At 38.8% G+C, this 23,269-nt stretch overlaps 2 protein-coding genes across 2 annotated transcripts; both read left to right on the top strand.

The window, feature by feature from the left end:
- Positions 1-11,953: 11,953 nt before the first annotated feature.
- On the top strand, positions 11,954-14,888 carry LOC131220186 (increased DNA methylation 1-like). Its single transcript, XM_058215148.1, has 4 exons — positions 11,954-12,245; positions 13,462-13,514; positions 13,596-13,761; positions 14,874-14,888. The coding sequence occupies exons 1-4, from the start codon at positions 12,219-12,221 to the stop codon at positions 14,886-14,888; spliced, it is 261 nt and encodes an 86-aa protein (XP_058071131.1). The 5' UTR covers positions 11,954-12,218.
- Positions 14,889-14,953: 65 nt separating this feature from the next.
- On the top strand, positions 14,954-19,397 carry LOC131220185 (uncharacterized). Its single transcript, XM_058215147.1, has 5 exons — positions 14,954-15,307; positions 17,066-17,171; positions 17,377-17,476; positions 18,280-18,472; positions 19,272-19,397. Exons 1-5 carry the CDS (start codon positions 15,056-15,058, stop codon positions 19,395-19,397), a joined length of 777 nt encoding a protein of 258 aa, XP_058071130.1. The 5' UTR covers positions 14,954-15,055.
- Positions 19,398-23,269: the final 3,872 nt, after the last annotated feature.

Genomic DNA, 23,269 nt, shown 5'->3' with positions numbered 1-23,269 from the left:
CACAAACTCGAGTAGATGATACTGGTTGCACTAACAAATGCCTACTTGCCCCAACGTAATTCGACTGATCTTGAAGATTGGACCCATCTTGAAGATAACAAACTGTTTACACCAATGTTGGAGATCAATTGGCTGACTAAAAAGATCTCCAAGATAAATGTTTTTATTGGATTGATCTTGAAGATAAACGGTCTGTGTAGACCAATCTTGAAGATCAGTGGTCAGATTGGACAGATTTCAAAGAAAAATGGTTTGATTGGACGGGTCTCAAAGGTCAAATATTTGATTGAACAAATCTCAAAGAAAAAGCAATGTTGGGCCTGATCTCCAAGATAAATGATCCGATTAGTTAGATATCAACGACGAATGGTCTAATTAGACCGATCATGAAGATCAACAGTCTGCTTGGGTCGATCTTGAAGATCAATGGTCAGAATGGACAAATTTGAAAGATGAACAGTCTGATCAAACTAATGTCAAACATCAATGGTCAAATTGTTCAAATCTAAAGGATGAACAGCTTGATTGAACCAATCTATTTTGACAGAGATCAAATATCAATTTTCAGATCGTTCAAACCTCAAAAAGTAACAGTCTGATTAGAGCGATATCCATGGTCTAGGAATTGATTGGAAAGATCTTCTTGGTGAAGCAATATTGGACTAATCTTAATGAGTGGTCTGATTAGATTGGCCTATGGTCAAGCCGTTTTAATAGACCGATCTCATAGATCAACAGACTGTTTGGACTGATCTCATGCTAAGTTAGCTACTGATTGTAATTTACAGATTTAAAACCATCTATCATGTTCATAGCTCCAAAAGATGTATCCACATGCTAAGTGGGCATGAATTATCTGCAATTCAGTGATGATGATAAGATCAAGGCCGTCAGACTGTTCATCTTTAAGATTTCTCTAATTAGAACAGATAGGTCCAATAAGACCATTGATCTTCAAGATTGATCCAGTTGGACCATTGTATTTGTCCAATCAGATCTTGATCTTCCAGATGTGTCCAATCTGACCATTGATCTTCTAGATCAATCTGAATAGTTTATCTTGAGATTGTTTCAATTAAATAGTTCGTCTTTAATATATGTCCAATCGTACCAATGATCCTCAAGATTGCTCCAATCTGGCTGTTGGTCTTATCTTTAAGATATGTCCAATCGTACTAATGATTTTTAAGATCTATCCAATCACACTATTGATCTGTGAGATAAATCAAATCAAATAATTTGTTTTTGAGATTTGTCCAATTTCACCAATAATCTTCGAGACTGATCCAACTAGAATGTACCTCTTTGACATTTGTCCTATCTGAATGTTGATCTTTGACATCCTGCCAACTAGACCATTGATCTTGGAGATCCGTCTAATCAGATTGTTCTTCTTTAGGATATGTCTAAGATAGCCATTGATCTTCGAGCTGGTGTAATTAGATTGTTGATCTTCGCAATCAACATAACAGTGAAAATTGGCTTCTCTTAGCAGTAGGTTGGTTTAGCTCAGAATTGTTGGAGGGGATGCTGGTTCTCTATTCTTATTAATGGCAAACCTTCGGGCTTCTTTCAAGCAAGCAGGCGTATTAGACAGGGAGATCTGATCTCCCCATCGATTTTTCATATTAGGGGCCTCAGCCAAAAAATTTGAAAATATTCTGTGAATGACACTAATCCTTTTTTAAAAAAAAAATAAATAAATTTATTTTTTATTTTTTATGCCAGGATTTCTTCAATTCACATAATGCTAAATCTCTTATGAGAAGGCGTCGGATCAGAAAATTAATGAAGGGAAAATTTGTTTTATCCTTCCTAAGAACCTGTGGTCTGCTAGAGGGACCAAAATTAATCAGCAAACTAGCTTTAAGCAAGCTCAGCTTCCAGTCACTTATTTAGAAATGTCGCTTGTCATGGGAAGAATCCGAAAAAATCTTTTACTTCCATTGTGCAGAAGATCACTTGTAAGGTGGCAGGTTGGAAATGGAAGCTTCTTAATTCGGCGGGTAAGACAACTCTAATAAAATACGTCCTCTTGTGCTTTCCCTTGTACATTTTGGCGACTTTTGACATTCCTAAATCCATTTGTTGTAAAATGTAAAAGGAGTTTGCTGATTTCTTCTAGGGTTCCTCCGATGAAGGTAAGAATACACATTGGATATCTTGGTCTAAGATTTGCGCTCTGATCTCGGAAGGTGGGCTCGGAATCCCTAAAATTGTGGATGCCATGCAATACTTCCAAGTGAAGATGTGTTGGAATCTAATATCTTGTAATTCACTTTGGGCGAGGCTTTTTTCAGCTAAATATTTCAACAGCTTCCTTCAGTCGAACGACAAGGTTTCAGCTAACAGCTGATCAAGCCTCTGAAAGGATATAAGCAGGAAGATCCTTTTTACTATACAGAATTCTAGGTGGCTGGTAGGTACTGGCCAGATTAGTTTCTGTTGGCAGAATTGGTGAGGGGGAGGTGTGCTAGCTGCAGCAGCAAAAAGTCCGGTCCTGGCCCATCTTTTAGGGGCACTCGTCAAAGATTTCTAGATCCAGCTAGGGCATTGGGAGTTTTCAGCTGTGGCAGGGGTTCTTCCAGTAGATATTTTGCAAGCCATCAAAGAGAGCAACATTCGTGTGTCAAAAAGTGTGGATAGACTAGCTTGAACCGTGACCTCCAATGTTAAATTCTCCTTTCGCTCGGCTTGGAATCTTATTTGAATGAGTAGACCAATTCTTGCGTGGACCAGATGGAATTGGAATTGATTCATTACCCTAAAATTGTGATTCTTCTGTGGAAGGTTATACATAGAGTACTACCTGTTGATGTAGGTGTCCAAAGAGTTGGAGTGAAACTTGTATCGAAATGTAGCTGCTGTGGAGATGTCACCTGTTAAACCTCAAACTCTGAGAACTAGGATCACCTGGCTCATGGTAATCATCAGCTGGTTGTATCGGAGGTCCTCAACCGATCCAATGTTTGTGAATCTCTTTCCATTCTCTCAATTCTTGGGAGTATTTCACAGTAGGAAAATTCTGAATCTCACCCATAACAATTTTAAGCTCAGGGGAATGACAAAGGTCTTTATGCGCAGCCTCCTGCTGAGTGTTATTGATGTCTCAAATCTTTCAGTAACAGGGTCTATTAATGCCATTAATAGACTGCTTGAAGCCATCAAGAGCTATTCGATACCGTCAATAGTTGGTCGATGTCATCGAGAAAATCTAGAAATCCCATATTGGATGTTGAACACTTTGTAGTGTCTTGCTCGATGACATTGAATGGGTTCGATGCCAACGACGGGCCATTGATGCCATCGAAGTCCCACATCGAGGTGCTATCAGAAACATTCAAAAATTCATGTTTAGTCACTGGAACGATTTGATGTTTTGTTTGACATCAAAGGCATTCGATGACATTGACAGTTTGTCAATGTCATCGAAGTGCCGTAGAACATACGTGCAAAATTACGTAAAGTTGCTTAAGTGAGAGATTTGTTTCCTATTTCGATTGTGATTGTCATTGAGGCTATATTATGGGTGTAATTGGGAATATGATATATCTTAAAGCTTTCTAATTCATTCCAAAGTGTTTCAAGGGCTTGTAAAGGTGATTTGAGTGTTGTCCAAATCAGGTAATCTTTATCTCTTATAATTTTTTTCTTTCGCTTTGTACAGTGGTTTTTTCTCATAAGAGTGTTTTCACGTTAAATTCAGTTTGTTTGCATTTGAACTTGGTTGTGCGACTGGAGTACATTGTTTGATTCATCTCTTTGTGCTTTCGCGGTTCCCCAACAAGTGGTATCAGAGCTAATGTTGGGAAGCATGTTGAATCTGAAAGAATAATATCCATAACTTCTAATCCAAATATCAATGTTGAAAAATATCTATGAAAAAATAACTTTGAACTATGGAAGGTCAAGATGGATGGTATCCTAGTTCAGTAAGGATTAGATGATTCAGTTTTTGAGAAGCGACCAAAATCTATGACTGAAAATGAATGGAACAAAATGGATAAGAAAGCGAGAACCTCTATCTAATTGTGTCTAACGGATTAGGTCCTCTACAATGTCATGAGATAGAGAACTGCGACAAGTACATGGGGGAGATTAAAAGACATCTATGTGAAGAAATCTCTTAAAAATCATTTGTACTTCAAGCTTCAGTTGTTTAATCTGAAGATGACAGATGGGGTTGATGTTGAGAAATACATTAGTAACTTTAACAAGTTAATTTTGTAAATTGCTGGAAGTGTAAGAAACGATGAAATATGATGATCAGGCATGCATCCTGTTGAATTCCCTCCCAGCACTGTATAAGTCATTCAAGGACTCGTTGTGCACTGGTAAATCAACCATTATCATCGATACCATTATCTCAACCCTTCATGAAAAGGCAATGAGAAAGAAAAACAGTGACGTGGGTGCATTTACCGATGTAGTGGTTACAAGGAGACAAAATTTTGATCAAGGTAATGGATCTTCTTAATCGATATCAAAATCCAATGGTAAGGGCAAAGGGAAGTTAAAGTGCTAGAACTGTGGGATGTTTGAGCACATGAAAAAGTAATGTCAAAATCCTAAGGTAAGAAAAGAGAACTGAAGGCTTCTTCCAAGGAGGTAAACACTGCAGAATCTGATGAATGCATGAGTAGATGCGATGTGTTGTCAGTGTCCATTCTCGGACACTTATACGATGATCGTAAAGACGACTAGATTTTAAATATTGGGGCATCATATCACATAACTCCTCATCGGAATTGGTTCACCAGTAACAAAGAATGCAATGGTGGTCACGTATTTATGGGTAATGATAATGCCTGTAATATTGTGGGTATTGGATTGGTGTGCATCAAGATGTTTGATGGCATGGAGCGTACCTGACCGAGGTGAGACACATTCCTGACATGAGAAAGAAATTGAAATCTCTTGGAGTACTCGAGGCACTAGGATGCAAATTCACTAGGTTTGATCATGTCCTTAAAGTTTCAAAGGGAGCACTTATTGTCATGAAAGCATAGTGGAACGGGAACCTTTACAGGTTGATTGATAGTACATCATCAAGTGGAGCTGCATCGTTTGTAACAGATTTTATGTCTTCACATATGTGGCATGTACATTTAGGTAACATGAGCGAGCAGGGTATGAAGGTACTTTCTGACCGTTGTTTTATTTTAGTTTCTATAAGGTTTGATTTGAATATATGCGAGTATTGTATATATGGTAAACAATTAAGATTGTCTTTTAAATATGAAATATATATATATATATATATATATATATATATATATATATATATATATATATATATATATATATATAAGGGTGTTCTTGATTATGTGCATCCGGATGTATGGGGGTTGTTGCTTATATTTTCTGGTGAAGGGCCATCATGGTTTGTCACCTTCATTAATGATTATTCTAGGAATGTTTTGGTATATTTCATGAAAAAAAAAAGATGATTCAACCAACTTCAAGCACTTGAAGGTGATGGTGAAAAAATAGTCAGGGTGAAAGACAAATGTATTAAGGACAAATAATTATGGTGAATTCACTTATAGGGAATCTAATCGATATTACAAAGATAAAGGGATCATGAGGCACAACATAGTGTGCCACACACTAAAGCAGAATGGTATAATTGAATAGATAAATCACTCTCTTAGAGAAGGCTCAATGCTTGATCAGTAATCTTGGGTTGGGCAAGAAATTATGGATTAAGACCATTAACATGGCTTGTTACTTGGCAAATCAATCCCCTTCTATGGAAATTGATTATAAGATTTCAGAGAAAATGTGAAGTAGTCAGTTAATAGATTACTCGGGACTGTGTGTGTTTGGTTGTAATGCTTACTCTCATATACTGTCAGTTAAAAGGGATAAGCTGAACCAAAGAGCTAAAAGTATATATTTATCGACTATGGTGGTAGTGTGAATGGGTATATGCTATATGACCGGGTCACATGAAAAATCATCCTTAGTCATGATGTCAAATTTGACGAGGGATCCTTTTTCTATAAGGATAAGTATACGAAATCGAAAAATTTAATTGTGGACGTTTGTAAGACCTGTATCCTAGCCCATACTGTTCCATAGGCTTCCGCGGTCCTCCCGGTCAAATCCCGATGACCTGCGACGCCTAGACAGCAGTTGCGCGTGATCCTGAGTCATGTCTCGTATATCAGAGTCGGCTTGACTTGAGACTTGTACCATTGCGATGGCACTGTTGCCGCGGTTCCAACGCCGCGTCTTACGCACCGATCCGATACCTTGGCAGGAAGATGTGCGCCAGTGTTTATTTCGAAGAAATACCGCATATTTGCAATCCCAAGAGAGTCTCTACAACATGTCCTATCAATCAATTACTCCATCAATCAATCACATCACATTATGTTAAGTATAAAAGCAACCTATACTTTCTTTCTCCACAAGTTAAGCAAATCCCAAAGTCAACCAATCTCTCACCTTACCCATTACTCACCTCACATCCATCACTTACCTCACATCCATCATCCATCAATCTCTCTCCCTTACAACCCTCTCTCTCTCTCTCTTCTTCTCTTCACATTTTCCAAGCAAGGAAAATGATGCACGTCCATGGCTTTCCCAAGTGAGAGAAAAGTGAGTTGTGTGGCCCACTTTCTCTCCTTAGATCTATCATCCTAGCCATTCAAACCTCCATCAAAGCGAAGCACAAGGAGATTGGCTTTCCAATGGACCAAGAAGATCGAACGGTGGGTGCTTCTATAGGCTAGTTTTCATATTTTTATGATGGGTCAAGTGAGGCCTACTGATCGATGGTATGGATCTCACTTTGGACCCTAAGATGTGACTGATAGCCCACCTTGATTATCAATCCATGATGGGGCCATTCTCCATGGACCCCATCATGATGTTTTCTTTCTAATTTGAAAAGGGGTCATCTAGACTTTCTATTTCGATAGAGAACGGATCTCCACCATCGATTTTGACCGGTGGGCCCACATGTATTAGGACCCACTTGATGTATGATTGTATGCATGGAACGAAGGGCCCATAGTGCCGGGGTCCCTCCATCACATGGGTCTCTCTATCTCTCTCTTTCCTTTATTTTTTTTGTGGCCCGCATGATGTGTATATGTAATATCTACACTGTCCATCAAATGGACCCCATGGCCGCCCAAGCCATGTGGGCCCTACCCTATAGATGATGGGGAAAACACAAATATCAGATTTACCCCAATCAGGTGGGCCACACGTGGGACCCACCTTGAAGAATTGTGCATTCAGGTCGACCGTCCAGTGTCCAGGGACGCTGGACGTGGGTTCACACAGCAACCAAAAAAAAAAGAAGAGATTTTTAAGGCTTTTGGGTGGACCGCTCACACAGGTCCCATCCTAATGCATTGATCCAATCCACACCGTCTATTCCATTCCCCAACTCATTTTAGGCGTTGAACCCAAAAATAAAGCTGATCCAATTTTCTGGCGGGCCATACCTGAACAAATAGTAATTTTCACCATTTAAATTCATTTGAATTTTTCTACACGCCGAAACATGCCCAATATTGGGCTTGATGGATTTGTTATAAACTGTAGAATCCATTGGCTGAACTAGATTCAGCTGATACGGGCCCTACCTCTGAAAAACCATAAAAATACAACTTTTCAAACAAAAAAAAAAAAAAACCCAAGTAGCAAGTGCTGCTGACGTCCTCTGGACACGTAGGTCCTGCTGCGCTGGACATGAAAGGTGGCAGGAACGTGGGTCCCTGCCGTGGGCCCCACCGTGATGTGCAGCACCGAAAATCCATACCGTGCATTTGCTGGGTCTCCTCTGACCAGTGGGCCATCCCAAAAATCAGATGTATCTGGAACTCAGGTGGCCCACACGGCAGGGAACAGTGGTATTGAACGTCTGCCATTGCAACCCTTTTGGGTGTCCTACCAGTTTTGGATCGTTACAAAATTTGTTTTTCCTCTTCACACGGGTCTGTGTAACCTTATCAACAGATTGGATGGCATACAAACGTGATGGTGGACCCCACGTGGGACCCAAGGATGTTTGTGTTTTACTCACACCTTCCACAGGCAGTGTAACCCACCACAGTGTATGTGTTTTATACATGCAGTCCACCCATTCTATAGGGACGGTGGGTCCCACTGCTATTGACATCAACAAGGTCTGTGAGACCCACGTATGATGCATGTATATCACACCATCCACTGTTTGGATGGTGGGGTCCACCATGATGCATGTGTTGAATCCATACGCCCAACCATTTTGAAAGCTCATTTTTATCCGTGAGACTAAAAATAAGACAGGTCTAAGATCAAGTGGACCACCCAGCAAGAAGCAGTGGTGGATTGAATGTCTACAATTGAGACCCTCTGGTCTCAGTGGTTCCAGGCGTATATAAAATTTATTTGTTTATTTATTTTATTAGGTATGTGTGACCCTATCAACTATTGGATGGAAAATAAATGTTGTGGTGGGCCCCACGTGGGACTCACCTGTGATGGGATTGGTTTGGCTGGTGTACCACACACCAGCCCTTGCTGTTTTGATGTGGCGAGCTATGTGGAGCCTACCTTGGGGATGTGTGCACCCGATTGTGGGGTCCTCTTTGATGTGTGTTGCATCCAAACTGGCCATACAATTGGCAATTTCCGTCTTATGTTTAAAGACTAAAAATAAGGCAGATGTAGGATTAGGTGGACCACACTATAGAATCAGTGGGTTTGACCGTCCACCATTAAAACCCCTTTCAGTTGTGACCTTATGATCAGATTGGATGGGAAATAAATGTTATCATGGGCCTTGGGAAATTTAATGGTGGAAATCATTCTTGCCACTATTATTTGGAGTACAGTCCAATTGATCTTTTGAGATGATTCATATATTTATATCGTATATATTGATGTACTTGTGGCCATTCGTTGAGGCCCACCTTGATATATACATAAGGCCCATTTGAGGAGGCCCATCTTGATGTATTAGGGCCTGTGGGTTGAGGCCTATTGTGATGTATTAGGGCCCATGGGTTGAGGCCCATTGTGATGTATTTGGGGCCCATGGGTTGAGGCCTAATTGATGTATTGAAGACCCATGGATCGAGGGCCCATGGGATGTACATAAGGCCCATTGTAATGTGACTGCACTATGGTTTTTGTGTTGATGTTTAGGGCGGGCTATGCCTTGGGAGCAACGTTGGTTTGACGTCCACATTGTAAGAATAATGTTGGTTAAATGTCCATATTATAACTCTCCCTAGGGCCCATTGATAGGCCAATACTTGTTATGTGCAGGCCATCAAGGCCCATCTTCGTTGTGAGGATAGTTCATCACCATATAAAATGCATAGTATAATTCCATTATTCATGCCCATACACATCATATGTATGCCTGATATGAGGAATGTTTGATCATAGCATACGCCATTGAGCAGACTATTTATGGGACTTCTTATGAGACGGAGTACCCACATTATCGCACCGTACGTGCAAGATTGTTGCATGACTGGATAGTGTGACTCATGTATCTCGCATATATGTGACTTGATCATAGTACGCCCTAGCGACATCAGGGTCGTAGCCTCCATAGACACATCGTGGATGGCTAGATAGGACACCGAAAATATTTAGTTCTAGCACTATGGGCACTTAAGATGTCCTTGGGTGAAAATTCCAAAACCTTCGAGACCAGGAGTAGCCCCAACATCTAGACCGAGTGGAACATGAGCGCTCAAGTGCCGAATACCAGTAGGCCGCGTCTCCCAATATGTCGTGGTCGGTTGGGAGGGGGTGTGGCCTTATCCACCTGAGTAAGGGGGCTATAAGCCAGGCTGAGTATGACCAGCTCGTAAATGGGTCAGCTATCGACGAGCTGAGTAGGTATTGGCAGACTACTAATCAAGCGAATAATGAGGTCTATTCTGCTCGCTGGGCTGTGCAGCTAGGAAGGAGGCAGTCGGTGTTGAGTGTAATAGACCCCGATGATTTCCCTAGAGAGCAACCGTACTGATATGTGGACTTATTGAGCAGGAATTGCATATCCATTCATTCATTCATTCACTATCCACTCGGGCTAGTAGTGTGTAACTATTTGTTACGTGTACCATTGCATGGCCAGGATTTTAGTTGGGCGTGCGACTAACCTGAGATCAGGAGTTTACCACATTGTGTCTGACTATCCAAATTTAGGTATGAGACTAGTTTGGATAGAAGTCCCTTGTGATGGACCCTATAGCTTGTGATACTTCGTACTACATCCCAACTTCACATTCCAACATGGTCATTTCATTCGCACCGCATATTACATTGCATCTGCAGTACTTAGCATTTTGGGTTACTATATTTTTACACTTATATGACCTAGATGAGGTTGATGATATTCGTAACTCGTCAGGATTTGCATATTACATTGCATCCTCAACATTTGTTATTGTCTTATTATGTTTTGCATCGCATAGCCCTGGTACGGCTAATAGCACTCATGGACTTGTCAGTATTTTCGTTTATTCCAATGATGTATGATTTATGGGCTTTATGGTATACTTGACACTTATCTTGGGTACACACTTTCACCACTCTCTAAGCTTTTGTAAGCTTATGCACGATAGATGCGTGCAGGTGGCGTTAGGTTGTAGCAGCGTTGAGCTTAAGGCGTGCAGCGATCTTCTGGAGCTTGATTTTCGATTTATGTATTTCCCTTTCAGCATTGTACTCAAATGATTATATTAGTGGATATATGATGATGATGTTGCCTTTGTGATTTAGGTAAACTTGTGGTTATGCTCCATACAAAAAAAAATCATACTGAAAATCCTCCTTGTAGGATCTCAGGATCGGAATCTGGCGCATGCGCATTGGGAGCTGAGAATGGTGTACTAAGGAGGCTGTCAGCACTGGATTCGGCGATCGAAAATTTTGTGAGCCCGGTTTCCGAGTCTGGGGCATGACAACGTTCAAGTAGACACGGATGATTCTTAGGCTGATATAGAGACACAGACAAAGGTACAGGAGCAGGTGGAGCAGCTTCCTGTAAGAATGAATCTACTGAGGGATTGTAGGTTACCAACGAAATATAAGGATAACTCAAATATTGCATTTATCCTCATTACGAATGAGGGAGATTCATCTATTCCTCAGAAGTCTCTTAATGAGTTGGATGTCAAAAAGTGGAAAGTTGCGATGGATGATGAGATGAACTCATTATGCAAGAATAAGATGTGGGAGCTGGTAGAGCTTCTCGTCGATTGAAAAGCAGTTGGGTATAGGTGGATCTTCGAAAAGAAACATGGTAGGCATAAGCTAAGGTTGATATTGACAGGATATGATCAGAAAGAATGAATCAACTTCACTCAGATCTCCACGCTTTTAGTAAAGCAAGTATCTATCATATTCGTGTTGGTACTAATTTACTACCAAAAAATTGAGCAAAGGCTACCGACTTTGAAAGTTTTTAGCTACGGATTAAATCCATGGTAATTATGCTACGAATTTAATCCATAGCTAAAGTCTAATTAATCTATAGCTAAAACCTACTTCCTCACCAGAACCTTATTAAATATTTATAATGCTTAAGGGTCTCTATGAGGGCTGTTGAAATATATATGTTTGATCTAAGCCGCCCATTAATTCTGATGTATAATTTCAGTCAATTAGCCCAAAAATTATGTAGATTAAAGGTATAAATGGACCACACCATAAGAAACAATAAAAATTAAATTTCTATTGTTAATATGTTGTGTAGTCTTCTTACAGCTTCGTTTTGACTCATTTTTTATATCAAAACTTAAAATAGTATTTTAAAATTAATGGACGGAGTGGATAAATAAAATACATCACGGTGTGCCCCACGGTCCTAAAACCCAAAGTCTTTGTGGGCCGTCCGTCACGCGCCCCTTCCAAAACGAAACATGCGCTCCCAAATCCAAATCAGTCCGCCCTTTTTTCATCCCGCGCGCAGCAAACCTCCCAAAACCCATCTCTTAGTCTGTCTCTCCATCTCTCTCTCGCACTCAGCCTCTCAATCTCCCTCGCCCTCTCTCGATCTCTCGCTCTCCCTCACGAGCTCAGCCTCTCCATCTCAGTCCGCCCTTTTCTCCCGCGCGCAGCAGATCTCCCAAAACCCATCTCTCAATCTTCAAAACCCCCTTTCGCCGTAAGAAGGAGAATAAGAAGAAAATCTCTGTATAGGTAGAGCCATTTCTCACGGCCGCGGCAATCATCGGACACGATGGAAGCATATGGCTCAGAGCGAGACTTTCCCTCAGGTTTGTTTTCCTTGTTTCTATTTGTATTTTTTGACTGAAATAAAAGATGGGTTTTCTTTTGATTGCTTATGTGGATTGTAGAAGATGTTACCAGTCCAATAGGGTCTAGTTCCAATGCTTCGATGAAGATTTTCGATTGGGTGTTTGCTTGTTTGTTTAAATAGCTCATGAGATTTGGTGATTGATTGGATCTCTTGTTTGATCTGTAGGGAAACTCAGCCAAGTGTTGTTGATTTTGTTAGATTTGGGGTGGAATTGCTCTGTTTTGATTTACGGATTCGATGTGGGTTTTCGGTTTTTTATCATGTTGGATAATTTTTGGGATTGGTTTGAGGGGGGAACATTCATACATTTGATTTGGGTTTGCCGTTTTAATCTAGGTTTGAGAAGATATCGGATGTGGGTTTTGTTTATTTTCGGGATCGAATTTGAGGTTGCAGAGGTGATGTGTTTATATCTTTCATTTTTCTATATTGATTAATGGATTTGCATTTTAGGGATAGTGACTTATTAGAGTATGATTTGTTTGGATAATATTGGGGTTTTATAGCAATCTACTAGCTGACTTGTGTAGGCACACTGAAAAAGTTGCTTGCACTGACGGAGAGCTATGTAGGGAAAAAATCATCAGATCCACCCTGACCATTAGGTTCAGTCACATTTTCACCAAGGATCCTAAGAATCAGTCAAATCCAAGAGTTAGGCATGCTACACCATAGGAAGCGGTGGAAGCATCCTGTACTTCGCCAACATGTGCTTGATGTTGCAAAGGTATTAAAAATGGGACCTTAAAATGATGAATATGCTGTGCCATGCTCTAGCCTTTTAATGAACTTAAATTTCCTGATTGATCTCTCATATTCTGATTGATCTGCATGTTTTGTATAGTATGTGGCAAACCTTTATGAGATCCAAACTCTCATCAGGTAGGCTAGCCCTACCTTAGATGGTTCATATCCCAAAATTTAGTCCGATTGGACAATTCCAACCCTTGGCTTGGAAAAATTGAAATGGTCAATTTAACTTTGTTTGACACTTCTTATAACCATATAATTTCTTTCCATAAAAGTTCTATTGAGATTGCTTGAGGGTTATAAAATGGGGAATGGAATATTCTGTAGTTTTTGCAACAGTGAGGTACATCTAATTGCTTTATACATTTGAGTTCTTGAAATGTTCCACTACAGACCTTAAACTTTAAAGATTTAATGGGCAGGTCAGTCCCTCACAGTTTGAAGCTCATGCTGGTTGTGCTTCTAGGCAGAAACCGTGAGTTACTGCTTCAATGTTTGATTCCTTAGTCCTGTACTCTCGAATATTTGGGTGACCTTTCCTTTTGTGTTTTGCCAGTTACCTACACATCTACACCTCCAATGGGGTGTCTCTTCATGAATTGTCGGTGTCCCTGTCTAAAGTTCAAAAGCTTTCTGCCACTGACAATGATGACCTTTGCACAATATGTGCAGATTTTGGAGATCTTCTACTTTGTGATGGATGCCCCAGGGCCTTTCACCAGGTAAATGCTTTTCCCTCATGTTAATGATTGCTTACCTTTCAATCTTGAATGCTATTCATCAACTTCTTTCTCATTTATTTTTGGTTTTATAAACTGGTAAGAGCTTATTTGTTAAATGAGGGATGATGTAGAGCTGTTGCTATTTATAGATTGGTAAACCTAGAGTTTGAAGTTTGAAATTCTAGGGTTTCTTTGTCAGAGGATGTTGTACTTGAGGGGTATATTTTGAACATGAGATAGGTGTAGTTTAATCATTTTCTATAACATTGTTAATATACATAACCTATAGGGCTCTTCAGTGTAATTACAAATTTTAGAACCCTGATTTGTATTCAAGATTGTAACAAGGGTTTTCAAGAATACTATGAGTCCTAGAAAAATACAATTAGTAAAGTTCTTCTATCCAACTCTTTGATTTGATTCAGGTGATTACAATCATCTGTCCAGAATAACACTCCCTTTAGGCCATTGATTTGTATCCTCAATGTCACTTTTTGAGGTTTCACGTGGTCATAAATAGAATGGTAAAAACTTTTATGAAAAGGTTTTTGTTCATGTACATTTTAGAAGCTTAGGTTTTGGTTATACGATGCATCACAATTTCAGTGTGTTCTTTACAGGGTCTGAGATACCACTTAACCACCTCTCATGATTTATTCAACTATGAGTTTTGGGTTGGTAAACTTCAGCACTTCCAAATGTGACCACATGTACCTACCAAAAATAGTAATTGAAGTAAAGTAAGAAATGGTTCTAGTAGTTCAATGTAATAAGATATGCACAAATTCATTGGTGCAAATTTGGGTTCGGTTTTATGCCTTGAAACTTGATTCTTGTAAATGAATCTTGATACGTTGGGATGTTCTTGGGTGCTATGTTTTTGGACATTTGGCAAACCATCAGCTTGGCTAATATGCTTAAAGATTAACTGCAAGTAAACTAACATCTTATGTTTATGTTTTGATGCAGGATGATTTTTACAAAGTTGGGCCAAGAATTCTAACTTAAACCTGACCTACAACTCATTAATGATAGTGTTTGCCTAGCTCCATATTTCAAGTTGAATAACATAAATTTCTTGCTAAATATTTTCTATTTGCTCTGTTTTGTAGGGATTTCCAGAATAATTTACTTTTAAATATTTCAGGCACTGTTGATCCTCATGCAAACTTCACCATCATGTAAGCTTTTATTCACATATGCACCAGCATCATTGTATAGCATCATGAACTAAAAGTTAACTCTATCAAGTTGTTTGAATATTAGATTGATAGGCTTTTATTGGACACTTGAAATGAAAATATCCATGGTCTTATTTCAGAATTTAACTATCCATGAATGGGAAGTTAGGAATATTGTGCAAAATGGAAGCAGCATCGCTGTTAATGCTGGAGGGTTAAACACAAAGAGTGATAATGGGGTGGTTGGTAAAAGTGTAGCTGCTGGTGGAAGTGGGAATGGTGTGGATCAAAACCGGTTTGCACAAAGAGAGGACGCCCTGACCAAATTCTGGCAGAAGAGAAAGGAAAGATGTTTCGAAAAGAAGGTAACTGGCTTTCAATTGTGTATTTATCTTTTCGACAGGGGAACATTTGATAGCTTAAAGAACTTGGGAAACATAAGCGAATTGCCTGAGATGCACCATGCCAAGAGGCTTACAGTATGATTTGCTTCAAAGTATTTTGTCAATTCCAAATGTGACCACATGTACCTACCAACTGGCACATGTGAAACACTCAAACAATGCATCAGGTGGGTGTCACCATTCAACCAGGCCCATCATCAGGTCAGTTTATATATATTAGGCAAGCCATACATGTTTGTTGAATGTGGAACATCAACAATTTTTGAGCTCTTAATTGTTTTGTACATGTGTTGCCGCCTGACGAAGGATGGCCTAATTTTTGTGCCCATTATCTACAAGTTGCACTACCAAAAAAGGATGGTAGATTTTGTTTTCTCCTTATATAGTAGACTTTATTTTTTTCAAAACTTTGTTAACAACAACAACAAATACTAAACTTGTGGTTCTGGGCCTAAAAATCAGGCTGGTGAGAATTGGTGTTCAGTTGAGCATTCCTTATGATGGGCCCCACTGTTGAATAGTTTGGTTCATGGAAAGATGGGGTCCACATCCCACCTCTACCATTGTTTGGCTGGGTAACGTAGGAAGCTATTACGTTTTTCTTGGGCCCATTGTAAATAGGTCTAAATGTCTAAGCTTAGGGATTTTCCTTGTCATAATGAATTCTCTATTCTCTGCTTTCAAATTCTTACTTTGACATCTTAGTTGGCAGATTTGTAGGTTTTTTCAATGCTTTCATCAGATCGCATTGTTGTAGCATCCACCTGCTATGTTGATTTGTCAATTACATTCTTTATTTAATAGTTGAAGTTCTAGATGGTGAGACCATCAACATTATCTTTGAGCAACATTCATAACCTTCGGAAGTGTTTTTTTACCTGAAAAGTTCATATAGTCTTAAAATAGGAAGATGGTATGAAATTTAGGGAAGATATGTAAATTCATGCCAATGGTCATGGTCAACTCCATTTTCTATACAGATTAATGTTTACATGCCTCTTGACTGAATGGATGCAAAGGTTGGTGCAAAGTTCGGTATGGACACAGTTGAAATAGTCGGTTCTCTACTCACTTTAACATTCTGGTGAATGGTGATCATGAATCCGGTGCCACACCATGTATACTTCTGTTGGCGCTTTCTATTTGGGCATCTTTTCATATCTATTATTCTTGTCAGTTTGGGGTATCACACAAGCAATGTCCTTGAATTAGAAGCACTGTTTCAGAGAAACTTTTGATCATTTCTGACCAATGAGTATGAAAGTACTTTTCACTATATTCAAAGGCCGGCTTTTTTATCCTCTTGGGAGAATTTAGTGTCTTGTGAGAATTTGAAAGATGTTGGCTCATTGAACACAACCTGCCTTCTCAAGTCTAGTCTGTATTTGGAAGATGATTGAACATGTCCAGGTCAGGTCGATGCATGACTTCAAGAAAGTGAATTATATTGACTGACTTCCCTGGTGTCATGTGTATGTCATAGTGTATAATCAAGTCCTCAAAGTATCACCTCATATGATTTTATCCAATACTTGTGCAGGTTTTACTAGATTTTATATGTCAAATAAATGATAATCAGGGGTATGTTTTCTTTTCTTGGAAGTAGCTATTCCAATTTTCATTTGTGTATTGGGTTGCTTTACCTTTAAGTTTTTATCAAAGAAATAGAATGCAGTTAACATGTGTTAATTTCATACTGCACATCTTCTTATACTTTAGGCCCATGGAGGAGCAACGACAGCGCTATGGGCCATCTCTGTACAACCTTACCAATATGGTGCTTTCAATTCGGTTGTTTCTTCTTCTTTCCTGGAGGCATTTCGAGGTAAGAAAATTGTCAGATATCTTTCTTCACTTGAATTTAAGTTTGTAAAGATAGAATCTTAGATCTTGAATTTTCTTTATTGTCTTCAAATTCTTTATTAGGGTTAGAGTTTTAAAACACTAGTTTCAACCACTGACCGGTTTCTAGCAATTGTTTTAATTTGTTTCTAGGATGTTGATATTGTAGTTATTTGACTACATTGTAGGTTCCATGAATTGGCAAAGTTTGATGAGAAAAAGTGAAGCTGTCGTAAGCCTCTATCTGATCATAATGCACAATGTTGCAAGCCGATTGAATGAAGGATTGTAATTGATTCATTATTGAATGAATGAATGAATAAATGATTGTAATTGAATGAATGAATGAATGATTATGCAAGTGGTAATTGAATGAATGAATGCTTGTATAATTGAATGAATGAATGATTATGCAGGTGGTGAATGAATGAATGATTATAATTTTTTTTATCTAGGCAATAGATACGGATATTGACCATAGCTGGTAATCGGATACCCGTAGCTGTTTTAAATTTAGCATGTTGCTACGGATCCAACACTACTTTTAGCTACCAATACTGTCCGTAGCTGTAGTTACTTTTACTACAGATATAATTGCTACGGATTATCTCTATAGTTATTGTAATCTATGGCTATGGATTTAATTCGTAGCCATAGGTTTTAGACCTATTGGTTCAACACCTACGACGACGGTCGTGCTACGGACGAAAACCGTAGCTATAGGTCTATGGCTACAGATTAAATCCATAGCCTTTGCCCAGTTTTTTGGTAGTGATTGCCTAATATGATATCGATTTGGCACAAATGGATGTGAAAACTGCCTTCCTACATTAGGAATTGAAAGAGCATATTTATATGAAGCAACCATAAGGCTTCGAAATAAAAATGGCAGAGAACAAGGTTTGCAGGTTAGAGATGTTGGTATATGACCTAAAATAGTCGCCTACGCATTGGTATAAAAAGTTTGATTCTTTCGTGGTGAGTCGAAGGTTTACTAGAAGTAAGTATGATCATTGTGTCTATTATAAGACACTGAGTGATGAAAAATTCATTATCTTGATTTTATATGTTAATGACATGTTGGTTGCCAGTCATAGCATATCTAAAATCAACATACTAAAGACTCAGTTATTAAGAACATTCGATATGAAAGATCTGGGGGTTTCAAAGAGGGTTCTCGGCATTAATATACATAGAGACAAGAAGAAGAGCAAGTTTCAGTTATTTCAGGCGGAATACCTTGAGAATGTATTGATCAAGTGTGAGATGGATAAGTCAAAGCTGGTCAGCGTATCCTACATGGCTCATTTCAAGTTTTCTTCTAAATAGTATCCTAAAACAGATGAAGAAAACTAGGTTATGTATCAAGTGCCTTATTCGAGTGCAATTGGCAACTTGATGTATGCCATGGTTTGTACAGGACCAGATATTTCACATGCAGTGGGTGTTGTTAGCATATACATTTCTAACCCCAATAAGTAATACTTAGAGGCAGTGAAATGACTATTTCGATACATTCAAGGTATGCAGGACTAAGTCTTATCTTTTGAGAAATTGGGAGAAAAGTTGGTGGGTTATCTGGATTCTTATTACACAAGTAGTGTAGATAGTAGAAGGTCGACTTCCATTTACTCGTTTATGCTAGCGGATGGAGCGATCAGTTGAATGTCGAAGCTTTAGTTTGTGGTGAGTTTTTACACAACCAAAACTGAGTATATGGAAATGACAGAGGCATTCAAGGAAGGCATTTGGTTAAGAGGGATGACAAATCAGTAGAGACTTCAACAAGAGGCCGTGCAGGTTAATTTTTACAGTGATTAATTTGGTTAAACATTCTATTTATCACTTACGTACTAAACCTATTGATATTTGTCACCATTTTATCCAACAAGTGTTTGCGGAATGAGGTGTGACTCTGGAGAAGATTCACACGAGCGTGAATCCAACGGACATGCTCACTAAGGTGGTTCCCAACGAGAAGTTTAAGTTTTGTACAACTTCTCGAGGCTTAGCAAAGTCGTAAGTCAAAGGCAGTGTATACAATTGAAGTAATGCTGGAGTTATAATGTCTCAAATCTTACAGAAACAAGATCTGTCGATGCCATTGACAAACCATTCGATGCCATCGAGAGCTCGAGAGCTGTTTGATGCTATTGTCAGACCATTCGATGCCATCGAGAGCTGTTTAATGCCATCGACAGCTGCTTGATGCCATTAAGAAAATTTCGAAATCCCATGTTGGTTGCTGGACACTTTGTAGTGTCCTGCTAAATGTCATTGAAGGGGTTCGACGCTATAGATGAGTTGTTGATGCCATCGAAGACCCCATCAAGGTGCCATTGAGAATATTTTGAAATCTATGTTTAGTCACTAGAACGATTTGGTGTTTTGTTTGATGACATTGACAGTTTGTCGATGCCAATGGAGTGCCATCGAACGTACATGCAAAATTATGCAAAGTTGCATTAGTGCAGGATTTGTTTCCTATTTCGATTGTGATTCTTATAGAGGTTATATATATGGCTGTAATCGGGAATAGATATATCTCAGAGCTTTCTAATTCATTACAAAGAGTTTCAAAGGCTTGTAATTGTGATTTGAGGCTTGTTCGAATAAGGTAATCTTTATCTCTTATAATTTTCTGCTTTCATAGTACATTATTATTGCTTTGTGCCGTGATTTTTTCCCGCAAGGATTTTTCCACGTTAAATTCGGTTTATTTGCATTTGAACTTAGTTGTGCAATTGAAGTACTTTCCTTGATTCATCTCTATGTACTTCCGCGATTCCCCAACACTAAGAGGGGTCATTTAAATCAGCTTAGTTTAAAGGGTCTTACTACATATGCAGGAGGAATTTTCTCTCATTTGGAAAATGTACCAATCTATTCAACACGATCTGCCAGGACCCACTTGGCCTGCGTAGGCTAACCCCCTATTTCGTGTTTAGGTCAAGATACCGGGCATAAAAGCCTCCTATATTGACCAACACCATGATTGTAAGCCGTCTCACTAGGCCTCGATCAATGTGTAGCCATTTACCAACTAATTAGACACCTTACACGCCCAACCTATAGTCCGTGACGGAAGCTCTTATTAGTACCAACTAAGGTTGGGATTCACACCCCAGGACCTCTCCTCCCATCATCTTAAAGCTACGTGAGTTGTCCGATGTTCACACTAACAATTTTCACTTTCATCCCTCATTTCTTAGTTCCATACATAGAACTATAATTTAATTCACATGCATATAATAACTGCAAAATGTATAAAGTGATAAAAACAAACAAAGAATTCCATCACAAACATTTATTTACCAACTTACTTTTATTTATTTTTATTTTTATTTTTATTTTTAATATGCCATCTTTTAAAAAATAAAATAAATAAAAGCAAAACTATACAACCACTGAATCTTTGAATAAGCTCACAATGAAAAACCTAGGGCTGCCTATCACATACCTATATCAAACCCTTTTCCCATCCTAAGGGTGCCCCTCCCAACCGTATCAAGAAAAAAGTTATTGCCCAACCTATAATTATTGTTATTGCCCAACCTAAAGGAGCATTTTTTTTAGCAACTTACCCAAATGCTATAATTAACATAATCCCATTTCTTTTTTTATGTTGTATTGAATTTTTTTAAAAGCAATGCTTTCACAGATGGCTTTTTGTTCAGCGAGCAGGTTGTTTAGCCATGCCAAGATTTCTAAGGGTTTATCTATTACATATAGAAGACTAAATTATAAATCTATTTTGTTACTTAGCATTCTTTTTATTTCCACGTTGGCCTTCTAATTGAAATTCGACTTTAAATGGCTTGAATTGGATTAACTTATTAGTCATATGGTTTATAATCCAAATTAGAAATTTGAAGACTATATTCTACTAATTCCTATCAAATGAAGTGTTTCATCAAACTTATGTGGTCCTTGTATCCTTAAGTCCTGTCAGTTGACAATTTACCAATTACCAGATAAATACCACATTTTGCTTTAATGACTTCATTTTTTAGAAATTACATGAACCGTGAGCCAATCTTTCCAACTACACAAAATAATCATAAAAATGTGCTTATATGTATATAATAGAGCTCAAAATAACTTCTCCCCAGTTGCTCTACTTAAGATTTATCAAATCCCACCATTATAGACATATAGGAGCATTAGTAAGACATTACACCACCAAATACCAAAAACTTAGGATCCTAGTCATTTAAATGTGGCCAACAGAAGTGTACTGCCTTTCAATTAAATGTTTCACATGGGCAAAAAAATCAGCAAACACCATACATTATAGTGGCTCACTAAAATTTGTATTTCTCTCTACTGGGCTTAGAGCAAAAGAAATTGTCCAAACGTGGGGCCCACCCAACTGTCCACCATGGACAACGTATGGGACCCACCTATCTGTGCTAGGTGGCCAGCGTGTGGAGCCAACCACGCTGTCCACGTGGACAGCATGAGGGGTCCACACAGCTGTCCACAGGGGCAGCTCATGGGCCCACACAACTAGCCTTGTGGTAAGCTATGTGTGGTCCATCTTGATGTACGGTCCACTCGATTCCTGTGTACACTCTGGACTACTTTTCTTGTCCATTTATAAAATGCCAATGTATTAAAAAAATAGAAAGAAATACAATCACGGAAATGAAGATTCACTACAAGAAAACTGGCCTTTACCGGCGGTCAAAACCGTCGGCAAAGGCCTAAAAAACTGCCGCTAAATCCTTTGCCCGCAGTCAGCTAACAGCCGGTAAAGCCTCAGTCGGTAAAGGCTTTACTGGCGGTCAGCACCTTTACTGACAATTGTGCTGGACGCCGCTAAATCACCAGTTTGTCAAAAGCTACGATTAAAATCCGTAGCTAAATGTGACTAGCCCACAGTGCGACCATAACCATTGGTATCGTAGCTCGTTAAAACCTTGCTACGAATTAAACCCGTAGCTATTGTGATCATGGCCACCAACAATCCGTAGCAATAGAGAAAATCTTTCTTGTCAAAAAAAAAAAAGAAGAAAAGGTGACCCACATGCATCCTAGTTTTTTTTTTTTTTTTTTTTTAAACACCATTCTAAGCAGCTAACATACCTTGGTTAATGTCAATGATCTCCTTGTTGCTAATGATTGCCATTGTTTCTAAGGGACTCGTTTCTTCTGTCAATCTTTGGTGAGCTGTGTAACAGTAAAAGGCATCAGCACCAGTATTTCGGATTCCTTCAACAGGTTCAAGCCCTCAATGATATTGAGGTTCACCACCTGTGAGCGGAGGTTCTCTGTTTTGTCTACCAGAAGCTCAATCTTCTCACCACGGTCCAGAACCTGCACAAAGGGAGATTACAATGGGTTTATGTTGTTTTGTACACAACAAGATTTAAATAATTTGGGGGCTTCAAAAGACAGGGCTGCATGGAGGACACTAATCTTGGCATTTGGTCGCCCAAGGAAAAAGATTTTCCTAACTGCACAAAAATTAAATCCAATATATTCAAGGCAATCCCATCCATGCTTAAATTCTTTGTCACAAACTCATTTAATTCTTGATTGTAGTATCAAGATATTTAAATCATAATTTTAAAACTAATTGCTTGCCTTTATCTCTACATATAAGACTGTTGATTTAGAGAGACTATGGGACCATTGAAACTCCATTAGTTTAAAAGTTTGTCTTCCCTATGTTGTTGAAGATCTACTAGGTTCAACATATATTTCATAGGCCACAAAATAAAGATCACAAGACAATCTTACTCACTGTTAGAAATTTACTATTATATCTAGAGACTTCAAATTTGGATGATGGAAAGTAGAAAGTGTATCAATGGATCCCTTCATGCGCATGTTGGCTCAGCTGAGTATTCCGTCTAGGATAAGGGATCAGATCTAAAAACCTGCTCTCCCTACAAGATAAAACCCTGCATTCCACTGAAATTATGTGTTTAACTGGCAATTCAGCAAACTATAAATGTAAGAGACCACATACAAACCTGGAGTATACTTCGAGTTATTTTGACAAACAATCAGTTGTGTATGTCTATGTAAGTGGACACAGAAGGAAAACATAACCATGAGACTTCATCACTCCAT

This window comes from Magnolia sinica, chromosome 12 (genome assembly GCF_029962835.1).
Source record: "Magnolia sinica isolate HGM2019 chromosome 12, MsV1, whole genome shotgun sequence".
In the NCBI taxonomy this organism is placed as follows: Eukaryota; Viridiplantae; Streptophyta; class Magnoliopsida; order Magnoliales; family Magnoliaceae; genus Magnolia; species Magnolia sinica.
The sequence above is the reverse complement of the archived record's forward strand: the minus strand, read 5'-3'. Positions and strand labels throughout refer to the sequence as shown.

Excerpts from the sequence above, each read along its gene's own strand:
- LOC131220186 (XM_058215148.1), top strand. The coding sequence starts at position 12,219 with ATGGCTCAGAGCGAGACTTTCCCTCAG. Across the intron at positions 12,246-13,461 it reads AGAGCGAGACTTTCCCTCAG|GTCAGTCCCTCACAGTTTGA; the intron begins GTTTGTTTTCCT and ends TTTAATGGGCAG. Across the intron at positions 13,515-13,595 it reads TGTGCTTCTAGGCAGAAACC|TTACCTACACATCTACACCT; the intron begins GTGAGTTACTGC and ends GTGTTTTGCCAG.
- LOC131220185 (XM_058215147.1), top strand. The coding sequence starts at position 15,056 with ATGAAAATATCCATGGTCTTATTTCAGAATTTAACTATCCATGAATGG. Across the intron at positions 15,308-17,065 it reads AAAGATGTTTCGAAAAGAAG|GCCCATGGAGGAGCAACGAC; the intron begins GTAACTGGCTTT and ends CTTATACTTTAG. Across the intron at positions 17,477-18,279 it reads AGCCGATTGAATGAAGGATT|TCATAGCATATCTAAAATCA; the intron begins GTAATTGATTCA and ends GTTGGTTGCCAG.